We start from the raw sequence: 22,358 nt of genomic DNA on the forward strand, positions 1-22,358 counted from the left end.
GTGTGGGTTTCAAATTTCTGCCCTATTTTTTCTCTTACAGTGAATAAGCCTTTCTATTTACCCATTTTACCCATTTAAGTACCCATATTTTAAATGGGTATTATGAGTTGGACTCATATTTGACTCATTTTAAAAGCATTGGGTACCCAACCCATTTTAAATGGGTAAAAATGAATGGATACCCAGATTTATAACTCATTTTGCCAGCCCTAATCTTGAGCAATATTTGTTGATTGTAACACTAACTAACTTTATTAGATAAGATTCAATTAGAAAAGTGGCACATACCAGTGGGTAATGACTGTTTATTAGCAACACAAGATAACATGATGCATAGAGTCTGACACATGCTCGGTGTTGGAAGGTCAGAAGGAGAATACAAGCCTTGAATGGAAGCCCAAAAATACTTTAGCAACGTACTATAAACATGTATTGATGAATAATAAATCATAATGTTGTTACAACACTGAATCTATCGAGACTAAATCTCTAAAGAACACCTATTAATGAATATACGCAATTGGTATAAATCCCAAAACTTATGGACAAAGAGCTTCAAACTAAGAATCCCTAATATTCTGATGAATAAGCCTACAGAGGAAGAAACTTTTCACAAAAAATCACAAAAATGTAATGGACGTCGTTCAAGTACTGCAGCAGGTTCAGTATTCTCTGCAGATGAAGCATTGTAGCCCATATAATCCATAGCATTTGCATCTTATTTTTTGTCTCCGATTGACTTGGGAATAGCTGTTTCTCTTTCCTGGTATATGAATAGCTCTACTTACAAAAAGAATACTATATAATGCACAAGTGAGCAAGCTGAATTGGACCAAACACGACTGACAGGTCATCAACATTGGTCAAGTTGGATGAGCTTCATGCTTTTTCAGTAGATTTTATAAACACTGAAGTTGTGCATACAGGAGTTCGTTCCATGTGTCAGGGATGCCGGGTAGGCACCAATGCAAGCAGTCGTTTATACCTTCGGATGCTTTTAAACTGTAATGAGATATATGACCCTCATCCCTTAGTTCAGAAATAGCTGTTATGTCCAATAACTTAACCTTTGTGCCCTTCACAGCATCCCCAATAACTGGATCACTTGATTCCTCTTGCTGGACTTCATTTCCTTTAGTAAGTGGAATAGTATTGTCACAGCGACCTCCAGTATTCCAGTCCCCATTGGAGAAATGTCTGGGTGATATGGTCCGGAAGAAACCCTTAAGCTGTGGACGTGATGCAATTTGGGAATCAAGCCATCTGGCAATACTATAAACTGTGAAGTTTTTAGCATTTCCTATTTCTGCAAGCTTCCTGTTTACAACAGGCTTTCCATTTACATGCATCACCCATCGATTTGTGTTAATCTTCCCTCTATTCCAGTGATGACCTGTATTCAGCACCACAACATCAAATTGATCAAGATATTTCCTCAGAAAAGCAGGAGGTTGATCCAAGTTCATGGCAGACTTTGTGGCAGGATCTGTAACATTGAAGGGCTCTATACCGCAAAGACTTGCTGACCAGTAATACAAAATTGTGGTGTTTGTGTTTGGAAACCTATAAGCCCATCCATCAGGGCGTATAGCTCCACGTGGTTTGACCAGGCCATACTTCCATCCTACATTTTCAACTTCACGCAGGTCCTCACCACCGGTAGCCATGCACATGAGAGACTGGAATTGCTGTCTACCAAGTGAATCTCCAATAAAAGCAATTGTTTTGTCCTGCATTCTGAAATGAAGTTACATTAAGGGTTTGCCTTTTTAATATCTGCTCAAAATAATTGGTTCAGGTTTGCCTTTTTAATATCTCATCTCTTTGTAACACCTTTCACTATGTTTTTTCCTATCTACCTCATAGCACATGCGGGACCCCAATGTTGGCTGCAGAACTGCCTCTTCTAAATATCAGTGTGTGGTGATATCCAAACTTAGCAACTAATTCAAACTTTGGAGACGTATACTTCCCCACCTCTCTCTATTGCACCTGAGTCAAAAATTTCAATGATCAAGAAAAAAATTGATGTATACCTTCTCAAGAATTCTGAGCCATTAAAGTCTGGCATCTCACAATTTTCAGGTTGCCAACGATATCCCTCATAGGAAAAGTCTGTACGTTGGGTCAGTCTGCAAGCCCACATGTCTGATAACCATTGCTTACATTTAAACCCAGAGTATAATGGTCGCCTTCTCTCTGCAATCCACCTGCCTCTAGCAAAATTGCAAGCTGCAGAAAAAGAACAGGAAAATGAGGATACAGTATCAATCATTTAGTCTTTCAGATGAAACGTCAAATGTAACCATTAGATTAGAAAACTCAGATGTACAACAGCTAAAGATTTTGCAAGAATTTTTCCTCACCCCTTAAATAAAAAATATTCAAGCCAATATCAGAACTAAACTTGAAAAATCTCATAGATTGTAAAAGTCAGAAGAATAATAGGTCGAAAACAAACTGAAAGAACGTTAAAGATTCAAAGGTGAAATTCAGCAGTTTTTTTTAATGAAAAAAGTGAAATATTATTAAAAGGCATCAAGAAGATGCAGAAATTACAAAAGAGAGAAGATGTCAGCTTTTAGGGAGCCTCTCAGAGTTGATATTTCATCAAAAATATCAATGATTCCTTTCAGTCTAAATACACCAAAAATGCAAGCAGGCACCACAATTCAGATGTTCTTGATGGCTTTATCAACTTCCCTATGGCCCAGGATTCATAAACATCTCTGACAGTATGTGGCATAGTCCATCTCAGTCCAAGTTAGAAACATGTTCCAAATGTATGTTGCAGTTGGGCAATGGATGGACAAATGATGGATAATCTATGTGTTGGAAAAACACATGTAGCATCTGTTGGCTAGTTAGAAATTCCTTCTGGTAAGATTATCCTGGGTTAGACAGGCTCCATTTAGGACTAACCAGCTGAAGCACATAAACTTTTATGATGCAATGGTACAAAATCAGCAATTTCTCCTAATTGGTACATTATGTATAATCAACACAATGGATCACTGTGTACTTGCTACCTCCATCTCCAACACAGATACCGGTAACTCTACCACCAAGGCTAGGCTTAGGCATATGGAAAGAAATCATCTGATTTCTTTTTTACTCCCACCGGGATTTAAACCCGAGCGCTCATGGTTCTCCTCCACTTCATTGACCACTAGGCCACACCATTGGGTGCAATCTCATTCACATTTTCTCTCACCTTTTCTCTGGTAGGATGTAATAAAGAGGTTTATTTACTTTTTTTTTGACATAGGTAACTGTTTCTATTTCTGTAACACATTACATGGGTTGTACTGAAACCATATTTACGAAAGAACTCAAAATCTACTATCGTATCCTTATAATGAGTCTAAGACATCAATGATAGAGACAGTGTCATTAGAGTATATCTGGTTACACCAAAAACATAAAGTCAAAATACAATTTATTTTGACTTGTTCTATAGTATTCTCCATATTCTCAGACTCTAAGGCTCCTCTCCATCCATATTGTCCACCATATAGCTGCAGGTACAATTCTCCAGTTGTTTCTGTTTTTAGCGTGAACTCCTGCTTCTTCCCAACTGTGTAATGCTTCTGTGATTTTCCCTGGCATGGACCAAGATATGTTTTTGAGACATAGGAATTATCTCCATAGTTGACTTGTGACCTTGCAATGTATAAATAGATGAACCACTGTTTCTGCAGTTTCCCCACGAAAAAAACATCTCGAACATAAAGGGATCCCCTTTTTCATCAAGTTATCTTGTGTCAGCACTACTTCCTTAGCCAATAACCAGACAAAGCAAGCTACTTTGTGTGGGATTTTGGCTTTCCAAATGTGTTTCCAAGGCCATCGAAGTATCTGCTGGTTTGGTTGGTTCATCTTCCTATAGGCTGCATTTACTTTAAAAGTCCCGTTACTATTTCCCTGCCACGGTAGGATGTCTTGTCCAGCCTTCAAACCACTGAATTGGTCAATGGTGCTGAAGAATTTTGTTACTCTTGGTATTTCCCAATCATTGAGGTGTCTCCTAAACACAAAATTCCACCCTTGAGGTGTCCACAATTCTGCTATTGTGTATTTACTTTGACAGAAACATGAACTGTTCTCATGGTACAAGTGATCATTTTGGGATCAGTTCTTTTTTTCCATTGTTGTGGACTTGTGGTTTTAGTAATGCTTAAAAGCGAAAAGTATTTTGGGCAATCTTTGGTACAATTGGTTTAAAATAGAATTAATTTGTTTCAAATTATAACTATTGTCGGTCAGAACATATCTGCACTTCTTATGTTAAAACAGAACTTATATCTCTTCCTCTCAACTTAATATGTGCCTTGCATCTCCCCTTTTCTTTTCCTAAAAAGGTTTTCTTCTTGTAATTGATCCTTCATTGATCTCATAATATGGTAATACTGATCCAGCAAAAGAAGATATTGAATTCTTGCAAAACATTTAACAGATTAGTCCAAACGTAATCAGCTCTTTAAAATATTTTCTAAGCTGGCAATGTGCTTTATAACAATTCATCAAGGCAAAAAAATAGGAAAGGGCCAACTCTTGAAGAGAAAAGCGAAAAGTCTACCATATCAATTTTGAATATAATGAAAAACAAACAGAAACATTACCTCTTCTCTCTAATTGGGAAGTCATAATTTTTTTATCATCTTTCCTTCTAGTGGAAGGAGAAACTGTGACATTCTTAACAAAACTATCAGATACTTCCAATCTATTTTCCTCTATTCTTCCTTCTGCTATTTGTGAATTGGAATGCTCATCCACTATTTGTTTGTTTGATCTCAATGATACTGCAGATTCATCCACTGAAATCTCTACAATAAGAGATACAAAACAATAAGAATAGAAAAAACGAAGATTACTCCAAAAATAATTTACTGATCACTGCTTTACTGATACGGGTATAAGCCACAGCTACATAGCATCACATAATAGTGCTATAAACACTAAATAAGAGGAAAAGAGAGTTAAATAAAGTCACACAGATTATAGCTTCAGAAACAGCAAAGGTAAGTCCAAAGACATAAACTTTCACAAGTTTAAAAAGAATTGTTCCTTGGCAAAGTTGTATTTGTTGCACTAATTTTCTTTTAGTTTCTTCTCTCATATAACTAATTTTCTTTATCGCGGTTACTTAATTAGAACCAATAATAGGCACTTCATTTTTTTGGAATGAAGACGTCCAAATTGGAGTTAAGGGGGAAAAATCAACTCAATTCTGGCAAGTATGCTGTCCCAGAAGAATAGGCAAATATGCTAATTAAAAATATCTATCAAAATGATCAGATAGGCATGAAGCTGTGATCAATCCATCATATCTTCGTTGGAAAAGCTGAGCAAAAGATTGTCCGAGGAAATGAGAGGCTAAGTACCATAATTAGTTATGGTACTAACTACTAAGCTCAACTGTGCACTGGTCCCGCATAATTCGTTAATAACAGTATATCAATGACATACATGAAGGAATGAAGCTTCAACGTGAGTATTCCATCTAATCATTGCCCTCTCCTATCATGGTGTCTTATTTAAGTCAAATATATTAAATTGGAGGGGAATGAGGGATTATCAGGATACAGAATTACACGATCAAGGTGGGAGTGGATCGTTAGTTGTCAATTAGAACAAGCAAGGTTATTTTCTAATACTTTCTTTGATTATTCATTGGATAAGGAAAAGGCCAGTTACTATTCTAATTATCACAAGACGACTGCAAAAATATCCTCCCATCAAAGCGTCCCATACGAATAAGACATAACTAAGAGTATGGTTAAATGCTTGATTTTTGATACAGACCTATAGGTGCAAGAAAAGATAAAAGGTGACTAGAAGAAAATACAAGATATCTTGACTTTTAAGTTCATATTATCTTCTTTGTCTTTAGTGTAATATCTTTTTCTGACAAGCATGCAAAAAGATTAATCATGAAATATACAACTTTGACATGTTATTAATACTCACAAGTTTTCAATCAAGTACAAACCTGAGGGCTGCATTATGAACTGATCTTGTGCTGACAGTAAGTTAGTAAGAAGTGGATTCTTCTCCCAGGACCAAAGAAATATGGTTGTAAATAAGAGAGCAGACAGGAAGAAGGAGAACTGTCCTCCCAAAAATCTACCAGCATTTCCACCTTTCATTTTTCAATGCACACTCCAAGTAGAGATATACTTGTGAGTTGCTGCTGTTCTTCCGCTACAACACAAATGAGCTTCTGTACATGGATGAAGTGAAGGACATCTGGGACATTCAGACAACCACCATCAAGATTTTAGCCACAACTTTCACAGGTCTGGGCTCTTGAAATTAAATGATAGAAGCTTAAAAAAAATAAAAAAGAACCATGTCAAGATAACTACTCAAGCACTCAAATACAATGTACTTTATTAAATCAGACAAAAATGTTGAAAATATTCAAATTTAACAGAACTTCTATCAACTCTTTGAACCTCTAAAACGACGACAACGAAAGGGATACGAGAGGCGGGAGCCATGTATACAGTCACAGGAATCTAAGAATTAGTCGTTTCAATGTAAAACATTATTTACATCTCGCCTCTCAAGTTATTCATGAGAATTCAGCTTAATAGTTCACGATGTCAATTTATTCATATCATATGTTGCATCGAGCATTTCAAAGTGGTCATTATCTTCTTGTGTTGTCTCCTAGAATTTTCTCTTTGATTCTGGAAGAAACTATATAACTTTTGTGAACTGTCACAAGGCCACAACCACATTATGGTACTTCTTCAATCTTGAATACACACTTTGGTATTAATCTTTTTATGCTATGAAACCATTTGCTGGTGACTCAACATTTCTTAGGCAGAAGTATCATGAAAATGAACATATTTGCTGATGAATCAACTATGTTACAGGAAGAGCATTATATAAACTAGGGGTAGACTAAAACATTAACAGAAAAGAACAAACATAAAGAAAGCCCATTTGACAGATTCCTATCCTAAAGCTAACTTTCCGAAAGATAGTCTCAAATGGCAACATTACAGCCAAAAGAAAGCACCAATTCCATAACTAAACACAAGAAAACAACATATCCAAATCAAGTTTTGTCCTTTATTTCACAATTCTTTATTAGTAAAAATATAAACTTTAATCCTTTTTTAACTTCTTCTATAACAAAATCAATTCAATTACAAAAAAAAAAAAAAACAAGAGAAGAAATATCTTAATTACCAGCAAGAGCATTATATAAATTAGGAGCAGACTAAAACATAACTGAAAACAACAAAAATAAAAATAAGTAAAGAAAACCCATTTGACTGATTCCTATCCCTAAGCTACTCCCAACATGGCAGCAACAATCCACAAGTGGGGTGGGTGTAATACACCCTTGGCTCAATAAAAGTCCCAAAATGACAACATTATAGCGAAATTAACACAGCATTTTGATACCAAATCTTTATTTTAAAAAAATACAAACTTTAATCCCTTTTCAGTTTCATCTATAACAAAATCAATTCAATCAACAATTAAATAAACAGCCATGAAGATATAAATCATAAAAAGTATTAAAAAATCACCTTTTTTGAACAATGCTGATAGATCCCCCTGACTTTCTCCGTTCACATTGTCTACTATTTGATAGATCGGTGTGAAATGCAGATATATACGTATGGAGAATTGTCGGGTCGGGTCGGTTGGGGTCAGGCCAGAACAATGGGGCTTTGGCCGACAAATTGATATAAAGAGTAGAGAGAAGAAATCTGGTGTGATTGAGACGATTGTAAAGCTTTTTGGTTAGCCAATACGAGAAAGTAATGGACAAGGGTGTTTTGGTAGATATATGGAAAGTGAGGGTTACTCTCTTTATTTTAGTTTGTTCAGTGGTATTTGACTGAGCATAAAATATTTCATTTCATCTTTGGATAATATATTCTTGACAATTTATCATAGGGTTATACCCACTCGAAAACACTTATATTATCAAATGTTCAGAAGTAGATTATTGACATAATTTACTACCGCGCGAAGCACGAGCAATTTACCTAGTATCAAATATATATATATATATATATAAATGGTCTTTTAAAAGTGTTCAAAATATTATTTGGACATTTCAATTAAGTCTCTAATTTATTAGACACCTAAAGGGATAGAGGCCCAAAATCAAATAGGTCAGAATCTGGTTCAGCCACGGCAATCTTAGCACTTTCCAAAGAGACTTCAAAATCATCAGGCCAAACTCCATTTATATACGGAATCACACCAGAGAATTTAGTACCAAAAACATCTTCAAACAACAGTTCATTCACAATAATACAATTTCCCATTATTAGGGTTTCCATCTCATCACTGTCAACGGAGATACAAAGATTCGCATAGAAAATTAGAACAATAAATTCAAGACCACACAGACTAAACAACAAAGATATTTTTTTAGCCTTGAGATACGAACTTATCGAACAATGAGAGTCCCTTAATTGACTGAGATCGATTACACAACCAAGAACAATCGGTAGAATTTTGAAGATGTCATACATGTTCTTCTACTCGACCCCCAGAATCATTGCATGTCTTCTGGCATGTTCTTTTACTCGACCCCTAGAATCATTGCATGTCTTCTGGAGAGAGAGATCCTGAAACATTGGGACGAGGTTTCTTCAGAGCCTTCTTTTTTGTGCTATATGCTTGATTCCTTTCCTTTTTGATTAAGTGTCGTTTATCAAAATCAACTGATTCTATAGAGTTGACACATTTATGTATTATGCATTAACTATATCATGATGAAAAGTGAAATGCTTCAAGGACTTCAGAAAACACAAATGATGATAATTAAGTTTGAAGAGAATAACTAATAATTGTTCAATCGTTAAATAAGCTAAGATGAATTGGAACAAAAAAGTTTGTACACAACAATGAAAGTATGATTGGTTCCATTGATCGAACAAAAATCGCTCCTTGCTTTTTGACTTGACTACTCTGCTTACTTAATACAAGTTTTATTTAACCTTCACGGACCACTTCACTACCCAACAAGCTCTAGTTCAAAAGCAAGAAGCAGGGGTGCATCAGCTACGCGAAAGTCGTTGCGCCTTAGCGCATTCCCTTTCTTACTCATTAGTGTTGTTTTATGATTATAGCTAGCACACTTGACTAATAAAATAGAAAGGATCTTTCTCACTTGTTTGAGCCGACGAATAAAATTTCTTTCCATCTATTTAGCTATACAAATTAAAATGGGAAAATTACATAAATCACATACTTTTAAGGCAAAATTACAATCTATCCCGTAAAAGTTTATAATTACAGAAATCCCTCAAACGGATACAATAATATAAGCGCTGATACATTAATATGATGCGCGAGATACATTCATGATTAAGTAAGATACATTACATTTTATACATGATACACTAATCTTATGTACATTTTATACATGATACACTAATCTAATGCGTGAGATACACTAATCTGATGCGCGAGATACATTAATCTAATGCACGAGATATACTAATTTGATGCGCAAAATGAGAGATTTTGGAGATTTGTAAAACTTATAGGGGATAATGGTGATAAGTAAAATAAAATGTGAGATTTTTGTGATTTTTCCAATTAAAATAGATAGTAGTTGGTCAAAATTTAACAAAAAAATATAAAACTGGGCCACATGATAAGGCCCAATAACAGAAAAAGGTGTAAATGGACTTTAAAACCCTAAACCCCTAAAACTAAAACCTTCTGCTCAAATCTTGAATTTCTGTGCATTTATAAAATCCCAGTTCAACGATCTCTCTTCTCCCCCCCACACACCACACAGCAGAAAAGCAAATTCTTCTTGTTCAAGCAGCAGCAGCAGTAGCCATGGCGAAACGTTTGATCCCAACACTTAACAGGATTTTGATTGAGAAAATTACAGCTCCTGCTAAAACAAGTGCCGGTATTCTTCTCCCTGAGAAATCCTCTAAGGTCAGTAACTTAGAAAACTGTAATTTGTTGAATGTTCGATTAAAATTGGTAAATGGGTCTCAGTTAGATTCATCACAGTCTTGTTGTTGTTTTCTTTTGATCGGGTTTATTCTAAGTGCTAAATTTTAGAGTTTGTTGAGCATTTGACTGATATGGGTCCATCTTAAGCTGAACATATATTAATTTGTCTTTGATTGAGACACATTTGATTGTTTTATTGTCTTGGATATGCATTCCGATTTTAGCTGAGATCTTTTGGTGTTTATTCAAGCTGGTCTTGTGAATTTAGAGAACATATAGTTTGTTTGGGAATATAATTTGTTTGGAGATTCTGTTAGACGACATGTAGTTTGAGAAACCTCTACAAAGAAGTATTTGGAACTACTTTGGATATATCCGGCAACATTATTTGTTTATTCATTTGATAGGCCGACAAAATCATGTAGTTTTGAAAGACTTCTCATTTCTCAAGTATCAGAATGAGATGGGTTCGAGTTGGGCAGAAAAAAATTAAGTGTTCACATAGCTGAGCTCAGAACTCAAAGTATTGCGCTTGGGAATATTTTGGGGTATTGTAAGTGCTAAATTTTGGAGGACCTGTAGAATTTGTTGAGCAATTTGACTGATGTTGAATATTTACATAAGTGATTTTAACTTGTCTTTGATTGAGTTGTCTTTGAGATGTTTTGGTGTTTGTATATTCAATGTCGGTTGAGACTTAGTTGATTGGTTGAGTTGTTGTTAGCGTTGTATTATGTTAGATATGTAAACCCAATTTAGCTAAGATTTTGATCGTTTGGTGTTTGTGTTTTCAAGTTTTAATCAAGTCAGTCTTGTGAATTTCAGCTGAATTCCGGGAAAGTGGTGGCTGTTGGGCCAGGACTTCATGACAAGACAGGGAACTTAATCCCTACTGCTGTCAAGGAAGGTGACACCGTCTTGTTGCCCGAGTACGGTGGTACTCAAGTCAAGTTGGGGGAGAAAGAGTGAGTGCACTTTGTCATCTGTCCTTGTATTGCTCTAAAAGCTTAAAGCATTATTCATTTTCTAAACTTTCTTGATGATCTTGTGGCAGGTTTCATTTGTACCGGGATGAAGACATTTTGGGGACACTGCACGACTAAGCATCTATAACGTTTGAGTTTTCATTCACGCTGTTGAGGTTTATTTAAGGGGGTTGGGGAGGTTAATTTCAAGGATGTTTTTGGTTTAAGCATTCGAATCGTTGAATTGTTGACAATGTGTTTGATATCTAATGCAATGATAGTTGAATAACTGTTCTTTTAGTATTGTGCAATTGAGGAGATTGTGGCTTAACACATTATGTTTTATGGAAAATGCCAAGGGTGATCAATTGAAAAATGATGACACTATTTTCTGCCTTTAGCTTCTGAATCCAGCTCATTGTTAAGGCTATTATAGTTGTTTTTTTTATGGTCTGCCTGCGCCTTTATGAAGCTATTGCTATTTGATTAAATATTGGCGTCTGTTAGCTAGGTGGCTGTGGCTGTGGCTGTGGCTGTTAGTATTAATATGGTGCAGCCTGTGATTAAAATGTCTACATGCTAGACAATTATAATACTACTAGTAAAATTATCACAGAATTTATAAAATAATATTTAAAACCTATCTGACATTAAACTAAAACACTATAGTATCTTACATACAAGATTAAGTAGTAACAAACATTAATAATGTAAAGGAAAATGAAAATTATTATATCTTATCATTTAGCATTAATAACTTAAGCATAAATTATAAATTAATGATTGTAAAAATACATATCAGGATCTGTAACATAAGCAATAGTGTCGGTGAGTCACTCAACATGAGCAAAGTATGCAAATATTTAATTGTGAAGAAGAAGAAGAGGAGAAGGAGGGTCATCAAAAAAAAAAAAAAAGAGGAGGAGGTTCAGAATTTCCGTTGTGTTAAAATGAGAGGAAATCCCTCTATTTATAGACAACAAAGGGTAGTGTGAATAAATGTTTATTGTGCCTAGGGGTGTTCATGGTTTGGATACAAACCGATCCAAACCGAAAAACCAAATCAAACCGATTTAATTTGGGTTTTGGTTTGGTTTGGTTTTAGATTGTTAAGAATCGATAGTATTTGGTTTGATTATGATTTTGTTCAAAAAAAATCGAAGAAATAATCAAACCGAACCAACAAGTTATATACATAAATTTTATTATTATACATACATAATATATTATATTCATAAACAATTTTAAAGATTTTATATATGTTTCATCAAAATTTATTTATAATTTACTTATGAAAGAAAAAATGTCCAAGGTGAGAACATTTTTCTTATTGGTTTCATGTATATGAGTGTCTATGGAAATTCTTTGTGGGACTGAAAATGTCATTGTCTCTTCCTTCTATGCCAAAATAGTAAATTTTGAAGTTTTATTCAGTAAATTCAATGATCGAAAGTTCTGTAATGCCAGTCATTCTAACTATTTTTTTGTTTGAATGGATTGTTGTCACTTTTTTCACGTTTTGAATGAATTGTTTCTTTTACTTTTATGTATGGTTAATAACCGAATAACCGAACCAAACCAAACCAAAACCGAAAACAACCAAACCGATAAATGTATATTATATTTGGTTTGGTTTGGTTTTGATAATTTTAAAACCGATTAAGTTGGTTTGGTTTTGATTTTGACCAATAATCAACCCAAACCAAACCGTGAACACCCCTAATTGTGCCTTATTAGAAAGGTTATAACTATTTGAAAAGGTTGCAGCCCTTCAGAAAGGTTATAACCTTTTATAAAAGTTATAACTTTTCATAAAAGTCGCAACCCTTCATTAAAGTCATAATTTTTCATAAAAGTCACAATTCTTCATTAAAGGCACAACTTTTCATTAAAGTCACAACTTTTCATGAAAGGGAAGGCTAATTTTGTAAATAAATAAATTAAAAGGGAATTCTGGTTTGTGGTGGCGCAACGTAAGCGGGCCTAAGGTTCTCTTTTATATCTATATATTACCTTAAAAGCATGAACTCCTAACTTGAATGTTAAATTACTATAATATCCCTAACTTAGGTTGTGACTTTTTCGATGAGTTGTGACTTTTTTCAAAGGGTTGTGATTATTCGATGAGTTGTGACTTTTTCGATAAGCTGTGACTATTTTCAAAGCGTTGTGATTTTTCGATGAGTTGTGACTTTTCCAAAGAGTTGTGACTTGTCAATAAGGTGTGACTTTTCCAAGGGGTTGTGACTTCTCGAAAAGGTCATGACTTTTCAGATAAAACACAAAAAATGTTTGTTCATACTATCCTTTGTTGACTATATATAGAGGGGTTTCCTCTCATTTTTCAACCACAATTTTTTTAATCTTTTACTCTTCTTCTTCTTTCATTTTTAAAATTTTCGTGTGATTTATTGTCTTTGAGTGAGTTCGAAGTTTAACGGAATATGAGGTACAACTATTCTGATGAAGTAAATTGGTCTATCTTAAGAGAGTATATTTCTTAACCTGGCTTGAGAAAAATAATTCTGATGATATAATAATTCTTATTTTTACTAAAATAATTCTGATGATATAATAATTCTTATTTTTACTTAATATATACATTAGTATGTAATGTTCCAATATATGAAGTTTACATGATGTAGTCTAAATTCATTTGTTTTTTTTTTAACAATTTTTCTTGTGATGTAGATAAATGCTTCTAAATATCTTTTTCCTAAACTATTAAACTTCTCAAGAGTTAGAGAATTATCACGATTTGTCTTTTTGATGCTCAAGACAGAAGAATGACTTTATTTATCAATGCTACTTATGTGATTTAGATTGTCATAAAGTTCTTCAAAATAGTTATTACTATATAAACATTGCACTTTTATTTTACTGATTTATTATTTCTTAATATTTCAATGTTTTTGACAAGAAAAAGATCATATGACTTGTAATAACACCATGTGAAGTTTGTATTCGTTTAATTTTTATTATTTATTTAATAGCTAATTTTTATGGGATAAATATTTTTGTTAATGCAAATATATCTATATCTATATTACCTTAAAAGTATGAACTCCTAACTTGAATGTTAAATTACTATAATATTCCTAACTTAGGTTGTGACTTTTTGGATGAGTTGTGATTTTTCTGATAAGTTGTGACTTTTTTCGAAGGGTTGTGATTTTTCGATGGGTTGTGACTTTTTCAAAGGGTTGTGACTTCTCAAAAGGTCATGACTTTTCAGGTAAGACACAAAAAATACTTGGTCATACCACTCTTTATTGACTATAAATAGAGAGGCTTCTTCTCATTTTTTTCAACCACAATTTTTTTGTAATCTTCTACTCTTCTTCTTCTTGCATTTTAAAAAAATTCGTGTGATTTATTGTTGTTGAGTGAGTTTGAATAAGGCTGTAAGTGATGCCTTTGCTCTTAGTATATGCTGATTACTGTCGAGTTGTGAGTGGAAAGAAAGATTTCTTTTTGGTGAAAATAGAAAATGTACATTTTTGTTGGTGTATTACTTGTGCCATTAGTTGCGTGACAACCTGGTACTGCATTTTATGCAATAATTTTATCATATCAAAATTAATTCAGTTGGTAATAGTGGTTCGTTTGTAGCTTACAAAGTGCATGGTTGTGGTGTTAACTCCCCTTTGATGATATGCTTCAATGTTCTACCAACAATAGAATAATTAAGCAAAAAGAAGAGCAATTTTATCTTGAGGATTACATGAAACGCATCTGTCCTTTCCCTTCACTCAATATTTCTCAGGTGTCTCTACGTTGTATTTTGTACCTTCACTTTCTCTCTTATTTTTTAACAATTTATGAAGGAACACACCATCATTATTATTGTCAAAATACGGTTGTCTTTACCTCCCCTTTTGATAATGATCTTTAATGTTTGAGTGATTTGCCTTGTTTTTTTTTTCTCGGAGTTGTTGACGGATGAACCTTGTTCTTTAGTTATATGATTATGAATTCTCATAGTTATTGTATTAACTATCAGGGCCGGCTCTATGCTTATTTGAATAAGGCATTGGCCTTAGGCCCCCAATTTTAGGGGGCCTCAATTTTTTACCAATAATAAATTATGTGTTAATTTTTTATAGAAAAAGATTGATTATTTATGATAATATATATATTTAAAAAAAAAAAAATATATATATATATATATATATATATATATATTATTCTCTTTAATCCCATTTAAATAGAAGAAATCAAGAAAAATTGTTTTATTTTCTTACACTAATATTCACATTATTTTATTCTTTTAACTCCTTTTACACTCTCTTCTTTAAATTTTTGATAAGTTAGAGTAATATTCTATCAAAAATATAAATCAATAGTCGAAAAGTGTTGAGTGAATAGTAAATTCTTTTTCTATTTCTTCATAGATTTTCAAGCATTACAACAAGTATAGTAAAATGTGGGGTATACAAAATTATCAACTTCTTGAATCAAATTCTATGTTAACAATTCATATAATAATTGCCCGAGTAAGAAATGTTTTTCAACGTTGAATTGATAAAATCTTATCTAAAGCTAATAATTGTAAAAGAAATCGAATAAATCATTTATTAAAAAAATATTAAGTATACTTTGCATTTAAAAATGTAAGTTTTTTTTTTTAAAAAAAATTAATGCATATGAAGTTTATTTAGATTTTAGGCTTCTAGTTGAAATTTTGCTTTAGGCCTCCGATTGCGTTGAGCCGCCCCTGTTAACTATTTCTATCTTTCATCTTTTTTATCTTAACTTTTGACCAATAATTTTTCATATTATTATACCGCCCCTATATATGTGATAACACGATGTTGATATTTTTCCTTGGACAAATCATGCTTGATTGAATAAATTAAAAATTATTTACAAGTATATGAACTACATCCTTGTTAGGTGTAAGATAAACAGGTGATTATATGAACTACATCCTTGTTGGGTGTAAGATAAACAGGTGATTATATGTATGATTTCACAGATAAAATATATTTTTTAATTTTAGTTTTTAGTTTTTCTGGTAAAAAAAAAAAGAAACATTTCTTAGTTAACTATGAACGGTCTGGTAACTAGCTTTGAAGCTTTGATTTATTTACACAGTCAATCGAGAAGTCAAATATGAGAGCCAACAACAAAAACGTCATTGATTATGTTATAACTTATAAAATAAAAAATTAATATTCAAAAATTAGTTCTAAAAAATAAAATGTAGTTGTTATCTTCACATGTTCATATGACATCCGAACAGTTTAACGTGAAATACACGTGCAAACACATCTGGTTAGATAACAAAAATACTATTTACTATAACATATATTTTCTGAATTGGTAATCACGTGCAACGCACGTGTCGAAAAACTAGTATATATATATATATATATATATATATATATGATATATGATTGTTATTAGTACAGAGTTTAATGGTTTGCAAACCTTTACCTTCCTTACTTCTTCTCTGTAGAAAAGAGTGAATATCCAAGCAGCTTATGTTGGTTTTCATTGTTGTTTTCATGCCACAAAACCGAGCTTTAGCTAGTTTTGTTGTGTTGCTTGGCACGTTCAACAGATTCTTGGATCTGTTGGTCGTGCGCTCTAAGTATTCTATCCACATCCATTGGTTTTAATGCAGATGGAAGTGGACCAAAATATTGGTTGTCTTCCAGTAAATCATGGCCATCTGATTCTGCAGGAGGCAACAATTGTTCAATAAGTTGGTTCTTCACTACCTTGGAGTTATTGCCTTCCCCTTCCACCATTTTTTCCTTTTCAGACATCACGCATTGTGCATCTTGTAGGATATTTGGTAATCCCTGCATATTGGTCCATTTGGCAGGTAAAAGAGTAGATATTTGGTCCTTACTCGATGTTGATGGATCTAAAGAACGATTCGTCTTTCCCTTAGAGTCATTGTCATTTCCTTTAGCTGTTGATCCCTTCTCAAGCCTTACACGCGTAACAGCTCTGAGGATCATGACAGCATGTTCTCGGATTAAATCCTGCATTTTGTTTGATGGAGCAGGTAGTGGACCTGACCACTTCTTCTTTCCCTTGCTATCATGGTCATCATGAATTGGTTCTTTCCTCATCTCTCTCTGAGTATAATTCTCTGAGCCCTCTTTTCTGCTGGACAACTGAAAAAATGCAGTAGCGTTTGTTCCTTCTTTTAGAACACCTCCTGATACATATTCATTTTTTTCATCAAGCCTACTCTGGCCTTTTGATTGGGTAAGGAGTTGTCTTCTGAACATGTTACTCTCCAATTGTGCATTAGCTTCAGCTAGTTGAATTTCCCTTATCCTATTGCGTACATACTTTCGGTCCCTTCTCCCCCTGATTTCTGTCTTTTTTGCATAAAATTGTGCATTGATCTTTCTGCAGGGGGGACACTGTGGCAAACTTGAGGTATCACAAGCAAATGGTTCTGTTGTGAAAAACTCACTCTTAAGAGCAAGAGCTGCAGTCCCTCTATATTCAGCTTCTATGGAAAGTGAAGTGTCCATTAGTCTTACAGCAGCAGCAGGAACATCATGAAAGGTCGCCTCAAAATTCCTTCTATAAGGCTCTATTGGCTTAAATATCTGTGCAGTAGGAAATTTGGATTTTTGCCAAAAATCATCAGATGGAGAACCACAGAGCTTGAAGACTATGCAGTTGCTCAACTTCAGTTCTACCAGGCATGATTGGCTTGCCAGTAAATAGTTCACCAAGTACACAACCAACACCCCATAAATCAACTCCAACTCCATAACAATTTGATCCAAGCAAAAGTTCCGGTGGCCGATACCAGAGAGTCACAACTTTGTTAGTTAAGGGAATGCATTGTTCTGGATAAAAAAATGTTGACAACCCAAAATCTGCAATTTTCAGGATACCTTCTTTGTTAACTAACAGGTTAGAAGTCTTTATATCTCGATGCAAGATACCACGCCTATGGCAGTGATTTAGCCCTTTAAGCAGCTGGTTCATGTAACATTTGATATCAGGTTCAGAAAACTTGACACCTTTGTGTTTGAATTCCCTTGAGATCATATTCCATACAATCAAAAATAAGGTACATTTTCAAGGCCAATTTGATAACACTCGGGTGATCACCAAGCCTTCTCAATATGATGATCTCTCTCGCCATAAACATGACACTCTCAGGATCAAGATTGTCCAAACGAACTTTCTTCAGAGCAACAACCTTATTAAGCACAGTATCTCGAGCCTTGTATGCATTACTGTAAGCTCCCTGGCCAATCAAATCTACAAACTCAAAAGTATCAGCTCTTCTTGGAAGCCATCCATTTAAAGCATTACCAGCTGCTGCAACAAGCCAATTAGGCCATCCAGCAGAAACTAGTTCACATTTAATGCCTTTTGGTACTCCTCTGCTGAGTCTTGGATTCGGTTTCCGTCTCCTGGCATGAAAGATTTCTTCTGCCGTAAATGTCTCAACTCCATCTGAAGCTTTTGTTCCTTCATCTGATTCATCTCGGATAGTTGAAAATATTCTACTGCATCTGAAATCCATAGTTTCCAAAATGAAAACCAATTTAAAAAACTAGTTTCCTAAAGATTTGGTTAGATACCAAGAAAACAAACATTCGTAGATAGTTGACTTCATAAAGCAATAATGGTTCGCTTTGTAAACAAAGAAGTTTCCTAGAAATCATCAATTTGGTACAAATATAATACTAATAAGAATAATTTAGTGAAAGAGACAGAAGGTTCTATATAGTAGCTCACCAAAACCTGAGTTTTGTTTGGTATAGGAACTTCTTAGATGAGTACACTTAAGATGCACTGTATTTGGTAGGCTGAAAAGAATTTTTGAGAAATATATTTGTGTAGAAAAACAAGTATTTTTCTGAAAATATTCTCTTGACAAATGGTTTCCGATATTAAGTTGGTCGGTACAACATCATACTCTATATTGCCAATTGCATCAAGTTAAAGATTCTATATGTTTGCTTCATTCTTTCTGTACCAATTGCATCAAGTTAAAGATTCAATCTGATGCACAGACGGTCAGATCAAAGATGTTACAAATTGGCAACTTTTGTGAAGTCTAAGTACTTGTTGCAGCATGGCAGTGCAGGATGCTGCTTTCACCTTTCCATTATATATATAGTTAGTAGTAGTGTTTTACGATGACAGCAATGCTTAAACTATAGAAGGATGTTGCTGATGAATTTTTAATATTTATCACAACAGATATACACTATGAAAAGCAGCCGAAGGGGTCGAGCTACAAGTTACTGGGATGCATAAATGAACGAGAAATTAAAGGGAATGGGTATACAAAATCAAAGTATGACAGCAGATCGCGTTCCACGATTTAAAGAAACAAACTTATGAAAACAACTTCCAGACCAACTTAATATTGAGCACTTCAAGAAAAGCTAACTGTATGAGATTACACATTTCATATAGAAAGTCTAAAATCAAGAAGGATTTCCAACCAAAAATCTCTTACTGATCAACAGTCCTGGTAAATAGTTAGGCATAACTGTATCATTGTATCTGAGGCATAGAAAGTCATTTTAGGTCTCTGACTGCGAACCTTTATAAGGTCTGAGTACTTGTTGCAGTAAGCGGGATAATTAGTTTCACTTTCCCATTCTGGAAATAGACTATATTGAACCAGGTCCGAATGTACTTTTTTTCTGTAAATAAAGTGAATATCCAAGAAGCTTGTATTGGTTTTCATACCTCAAAACTGTGCTTTAGCTAGTTTCTTCTGTTGCTTGGCGTGTTCAACAGATTCTTGGATCTGTCGGTCATGCTCTCTAATTATTCGATCCACATCAATTGGTTTTGATGTAAATGGAAGTGGACAAAAAAATTGGCTGTCTTCCAGGAAATCAAGGCCATCTGATTCTGCAGGAGGAAACAATTGTTCAATAAGTTTGTTGGAGTTATTACCTTCCCCTTCCGACATTTTTTTCTTGTCAGACATCACCAATTGAGCATCTTTTAGGATCCGTGCCTCGTGCTCTCTTGGTAAGCTCTGCATACTGGTCCATTTGTCGGGTGATAGAGAAGATATTTGATCATTAGTCGATGTTGATGGACCTAGATTTGTCTTTCCCTTCGAGTCATGGTCATTCCCTTTAGCTGTTGATTCCTTCCCAAGAATCATGTTGTCATGCTCTCTGAGTAATGGACCTGACCACTTCTTCTTTCCTTTGATATCATGGTCATCATGAATTGGTTCTTCCCTTATCTCTCTCTGAGTATAATTCTCTGATCCCTCTTTTCTGCTGGACACTTGAAAACATTCAGAAGAGTTTGTTCCTTCATCTAGAACACCTCCTGAGACGTATTCATTTGTTTTTTCAAGCCTATTCCGGGCTTTTGAAAGGTTAAGGAGCTGTCTTCTGTCTGTGTTACTCTTTATTTCTGCATTAGCTTCAGCTGCTGGAATTGCCCTTACACTTCTATCGCATGCATAATTCCGGACCCTCCTCTTGATTTCAGTCTTTTTTGGATAAATCTCTTTGCTGGGGGGGTATTGTGGCAAACTTGAGGTATCACAAGAAAATGGTTCTGTTGTGAAAAACTCATTCTGAAGAGCATGAGCTGCAGTCCCTCTATATTCAGCTTTTAAGGAAAGTAAAGTGTCCATTAGTCCTACAGCAGCTGCAGGAAGATCATAAAAGGTCGTGTGAAGAATCCGTCTATAAGGCTCTATTGGCTTCAATATCTTTGCATTTGGCAATTTGGATTTTTTCCAAAAATCATCAGATGGAGAGCCACATAGCTTGAAGATTTTATGCAATTGCTCAACTTCAGTTTTACCAGGCATAATAGGCTTGCCAGTAAATAGTTCACCAAGTACGCAACCAACACCCCATAAATCAACTCCAACTCCATAACTATTTGATCCAAGCAAAAGTTCTGGTGGCCGATACCAGAGAGTCACAATTTTGCTAGTTAAAGGCATGCTTTGTTCTGGATCAAAAAATGTTGACAACCCAAAATCTGCAAGTTTTAGGATACCATCTTTATCAACTAATAAGTTAGAAGTTTTGACATCTCGATGCAAGATACCACGGCTATGGCAGTGATCAAGCCCTTTAAGCAGCTGGTTCATGTAACATTTGATTTCAGGTTCAGAAAACTTGACACCTTTGTATTCTTGAATTGCCTTGAGATCATATTCCATGCATTCAAAAACAAGGTACAAACTGAAGATCATTTTCGAGATGGCTAAACCTTCCAATTTGATAACGTTCGGGTGATCACCAAGCCTTCTCAATATAATGATCTCTCTTGCCATAAACTTGACACTCTCGGGATCAAAATTGTCAAAACGAACCTTCTTCAGAGCAACAAACTTATTGAGCAAACAATCGCGAGCTATGTAGACATTACTGTAAGTTCCCTGGCCAATTTTATCTATTTTGTTAAAAGTATCAACACTTCTTGGAAGCCATCCATTTAAAGCATTACCAGCAGCTGCAACAAGCCAAATAGGCCATCCAGCAACAACTAGTTCACCTTCTATGCCTTTTGGTACTCCTCTGCTGAGTCTTGGATTCAGTTTCCATCTCCTGGTGTGAAGGATTTCTTCCTTCTCTTCTGCCACAAATGTCTCAACTACATCTGAGGATACCATTCCTTCAACTGATCGATCCCTGATAGTTGAAGATTTTCCATGACTGGAACCCATAGTTTTCCAAATGAAAAACAATCTAAGTCTTGTTTTACAACACAAACTAATTCCTCTTGCTTAAAGCTTTGGTTACATACCAAGAAAACAAACATTAATAGAAAGATGTAGGAGAACTCAAATCACAAATCAAGGGAGTTGACTTCATAAAAACAATAATAGTAGCCTGAGTTGTAAACAAAAACTTTATCCTAGAAATCATCATTATACAAATACATATTTCTGTCTCCTTGTGCTAAGGTTTTCTTCCTGAAAAAACAAGACAATCCAAAAAAAGGGTCTTCTGTTTACACGCTTTCGCGAAGTAGGCTTACCATATAGATGCAGCGCTTGCAAGGCAATTCAGACGACTATAGCAAGATGTAGGTGAAGTATAAAAAAAAAAACTAGTAATAAAATTTGTTGCCAAAAGACCTATTATGTCATTAGTTGAAAATCAAGAGAATCACTAAAATATTAGTTGAGATAATGTTGATAATTTATCATATAACTAAAATCCTACCAATTAAAAAGGCTTGCTCTATTCACGAAAAAAAAAGAAGCAAAGTTCATGTATAAGGAGGGTGGGAATCCTAAAACTAATCAAATTATATGATTTCTAGTTCATTGTTTTTATGATAAGAAGTTATGGGTGCGTTTAGTAAAAAGGAAAATATTTTTCGGCGGAAAATGTATTCCAAGAAAATAAGTGGGTTTCTTATGTGATCGGTAGCTAAGCAAAAAATATTATTCTAAAAGCATTTATATATACTTTACACAAATACTATGAAAGGTGA

The 22,358-nt window shown here is 34.4% G+C and overlaps 3 protein-coding genes and 1 pseudogene across 5 annotated transcripts in view; 1 reads left to right on the forward strand and 3 right to left on the reverse strand.

The window, feature by feature from the left end:
* Positions 1 to 21,860, reverse strand: part of LOC125875760 (probable serine/threonine-protein kinase At1g54610) — an 81,434-nt gene extending 59,574 nt beyond the window's left edge. The window contains exon 1 of one of the 2 annotated variants that reach the window (XM_049556792.1): positions 21,126 to 21,860. In XM_049556792.1, coding sequence (XP_049412749.1) covers positions 21,126 to 21,582 — 457 coding nt within the window. In that variant the 5' untranslated portion in view covers positions 21,583 to 21,860. Of the gene's footprint in view, positions 1 to 20,178 lie in introns of both variants that reach the window. The other variant, XM_049556793.1, reaches the window with a different exon arrangement.
* On the reverse strand, positions 405 to 7,664 carry LOC125875761 (protein trichome birefringence-like 14). 2 transcript variants are annotated; one of them, XM_049556794.1, is made up of 5 exons: positions 7,554 to 7,664; positions 5,993 to 6,329; positions 4,623 to 4,826; positions 2,037 to 2,232; positions 405 to 1,737 (listed from the first exon to the last, which is right to left on the reverse strand). In XM_049556794.1, the coding sequence occupies exons 2-5, from the start codon at positions 6,147 to 6,149 to the stop codon at positions 900 to 902; spliced, it is 1,395 nt and encodes a 464-aa protein (XP_049412751.1). In that variant the 5' UTR covers positions 6,150 to 6,329; positions 7,554 to 7,664; the 3' UTR covers positions 405 to 899. The 2 variants fall into 2 exon arrangements, with proteins under 2 accessions (XP_049412751.1, XP_049412752.1); XM_049556795.1 differs by having other exon boundaries at positions 5,993 to 6,249; positions 7,554 to 7,663.
* Positions 9,717 to 11,225, forward strand: LOC125875769 (10 kDa chaperonin, mitochondrial-like). The gene is made up of 3 exons (XM_049556803.1): positions 9,717 to 9,939; positions 10,786 to 10,925; positions 11,015 to 11,225. Exons 1-3 carry the CDS (start codon positions 9,835 to 9,837, stop codon positions 11,061 to 11,063), a joined length of 294 nt encoding a protein of 97 aa, XP_049412760.1. The 5' UTR covers positions 9,717 to 9,834; the 3' UTR covers positions 11,064 to 11,225.
* LOC125876036 (probable serine/threonine-protein kinase At1g54610) lies at positions 17,520 to 18,438 on the reverse strand (annotated as a pseudogene).
* Positions 21,861 to 22,358: the final 498 nt, after the last annotated feature.

Source organism: Solanum stenotomum, chromosome 9 (assembly GCF_019186545.1).
Source record: "Solanum stenotomum isolate F172 chromosome 9, ASM1918654v1, whole genome shotgun sequence".
NCBI lineage: Eukaryota > Viridiplantae > Streptophyta > Magnoliopsida > Solanales > Solanaceae > Solanum > Solanum stenotomum.

Coding starts and splice junctions, on each gene's coding strand:
- LOC125875761 (XM_049556794.1), bottom strand. CDS start 6,149: ATGAAAGGTGGAAATGCTGGTAGATTTTTGGGAGGACAGTTCTCCTTC. Junction 4,827..5,992: donor GTTCATAATGCAGCCCTCAG/GTTTGTACTTGA, acceptor CTCTTATTGTAG/AGATTTCAGTGGATGAATCT. Junction 2,233..4,622: donor TTCCCAATTAGAGAGAAGAG/GTAATGTTTCTG, acceptor CTTTTTCTGCAG/CTTGCAATTTTGCTAGAGGC.
- LOC125875769 (XM_049556803.1), top strand. CDS start 9,835: ATGGCGAAACGTTTGATCCCAACACTTAACAGGATTTTGATTGAGAAA. Junction 9,940..10,785: donor TCCCTGAGAAATCCTCTAAG/GTCAGTAACTTA, acceptor TGTGAATTTCAG/CTGAATTCCGGGAAAGTGGT. Junction 10,926..11,014: donor GTCAAGTTGGGGGAGAAAGA/GTGAGTGCACTT, acceptor ATCTTGTGGCAG/GTTTCATTTGTACCGGGATG.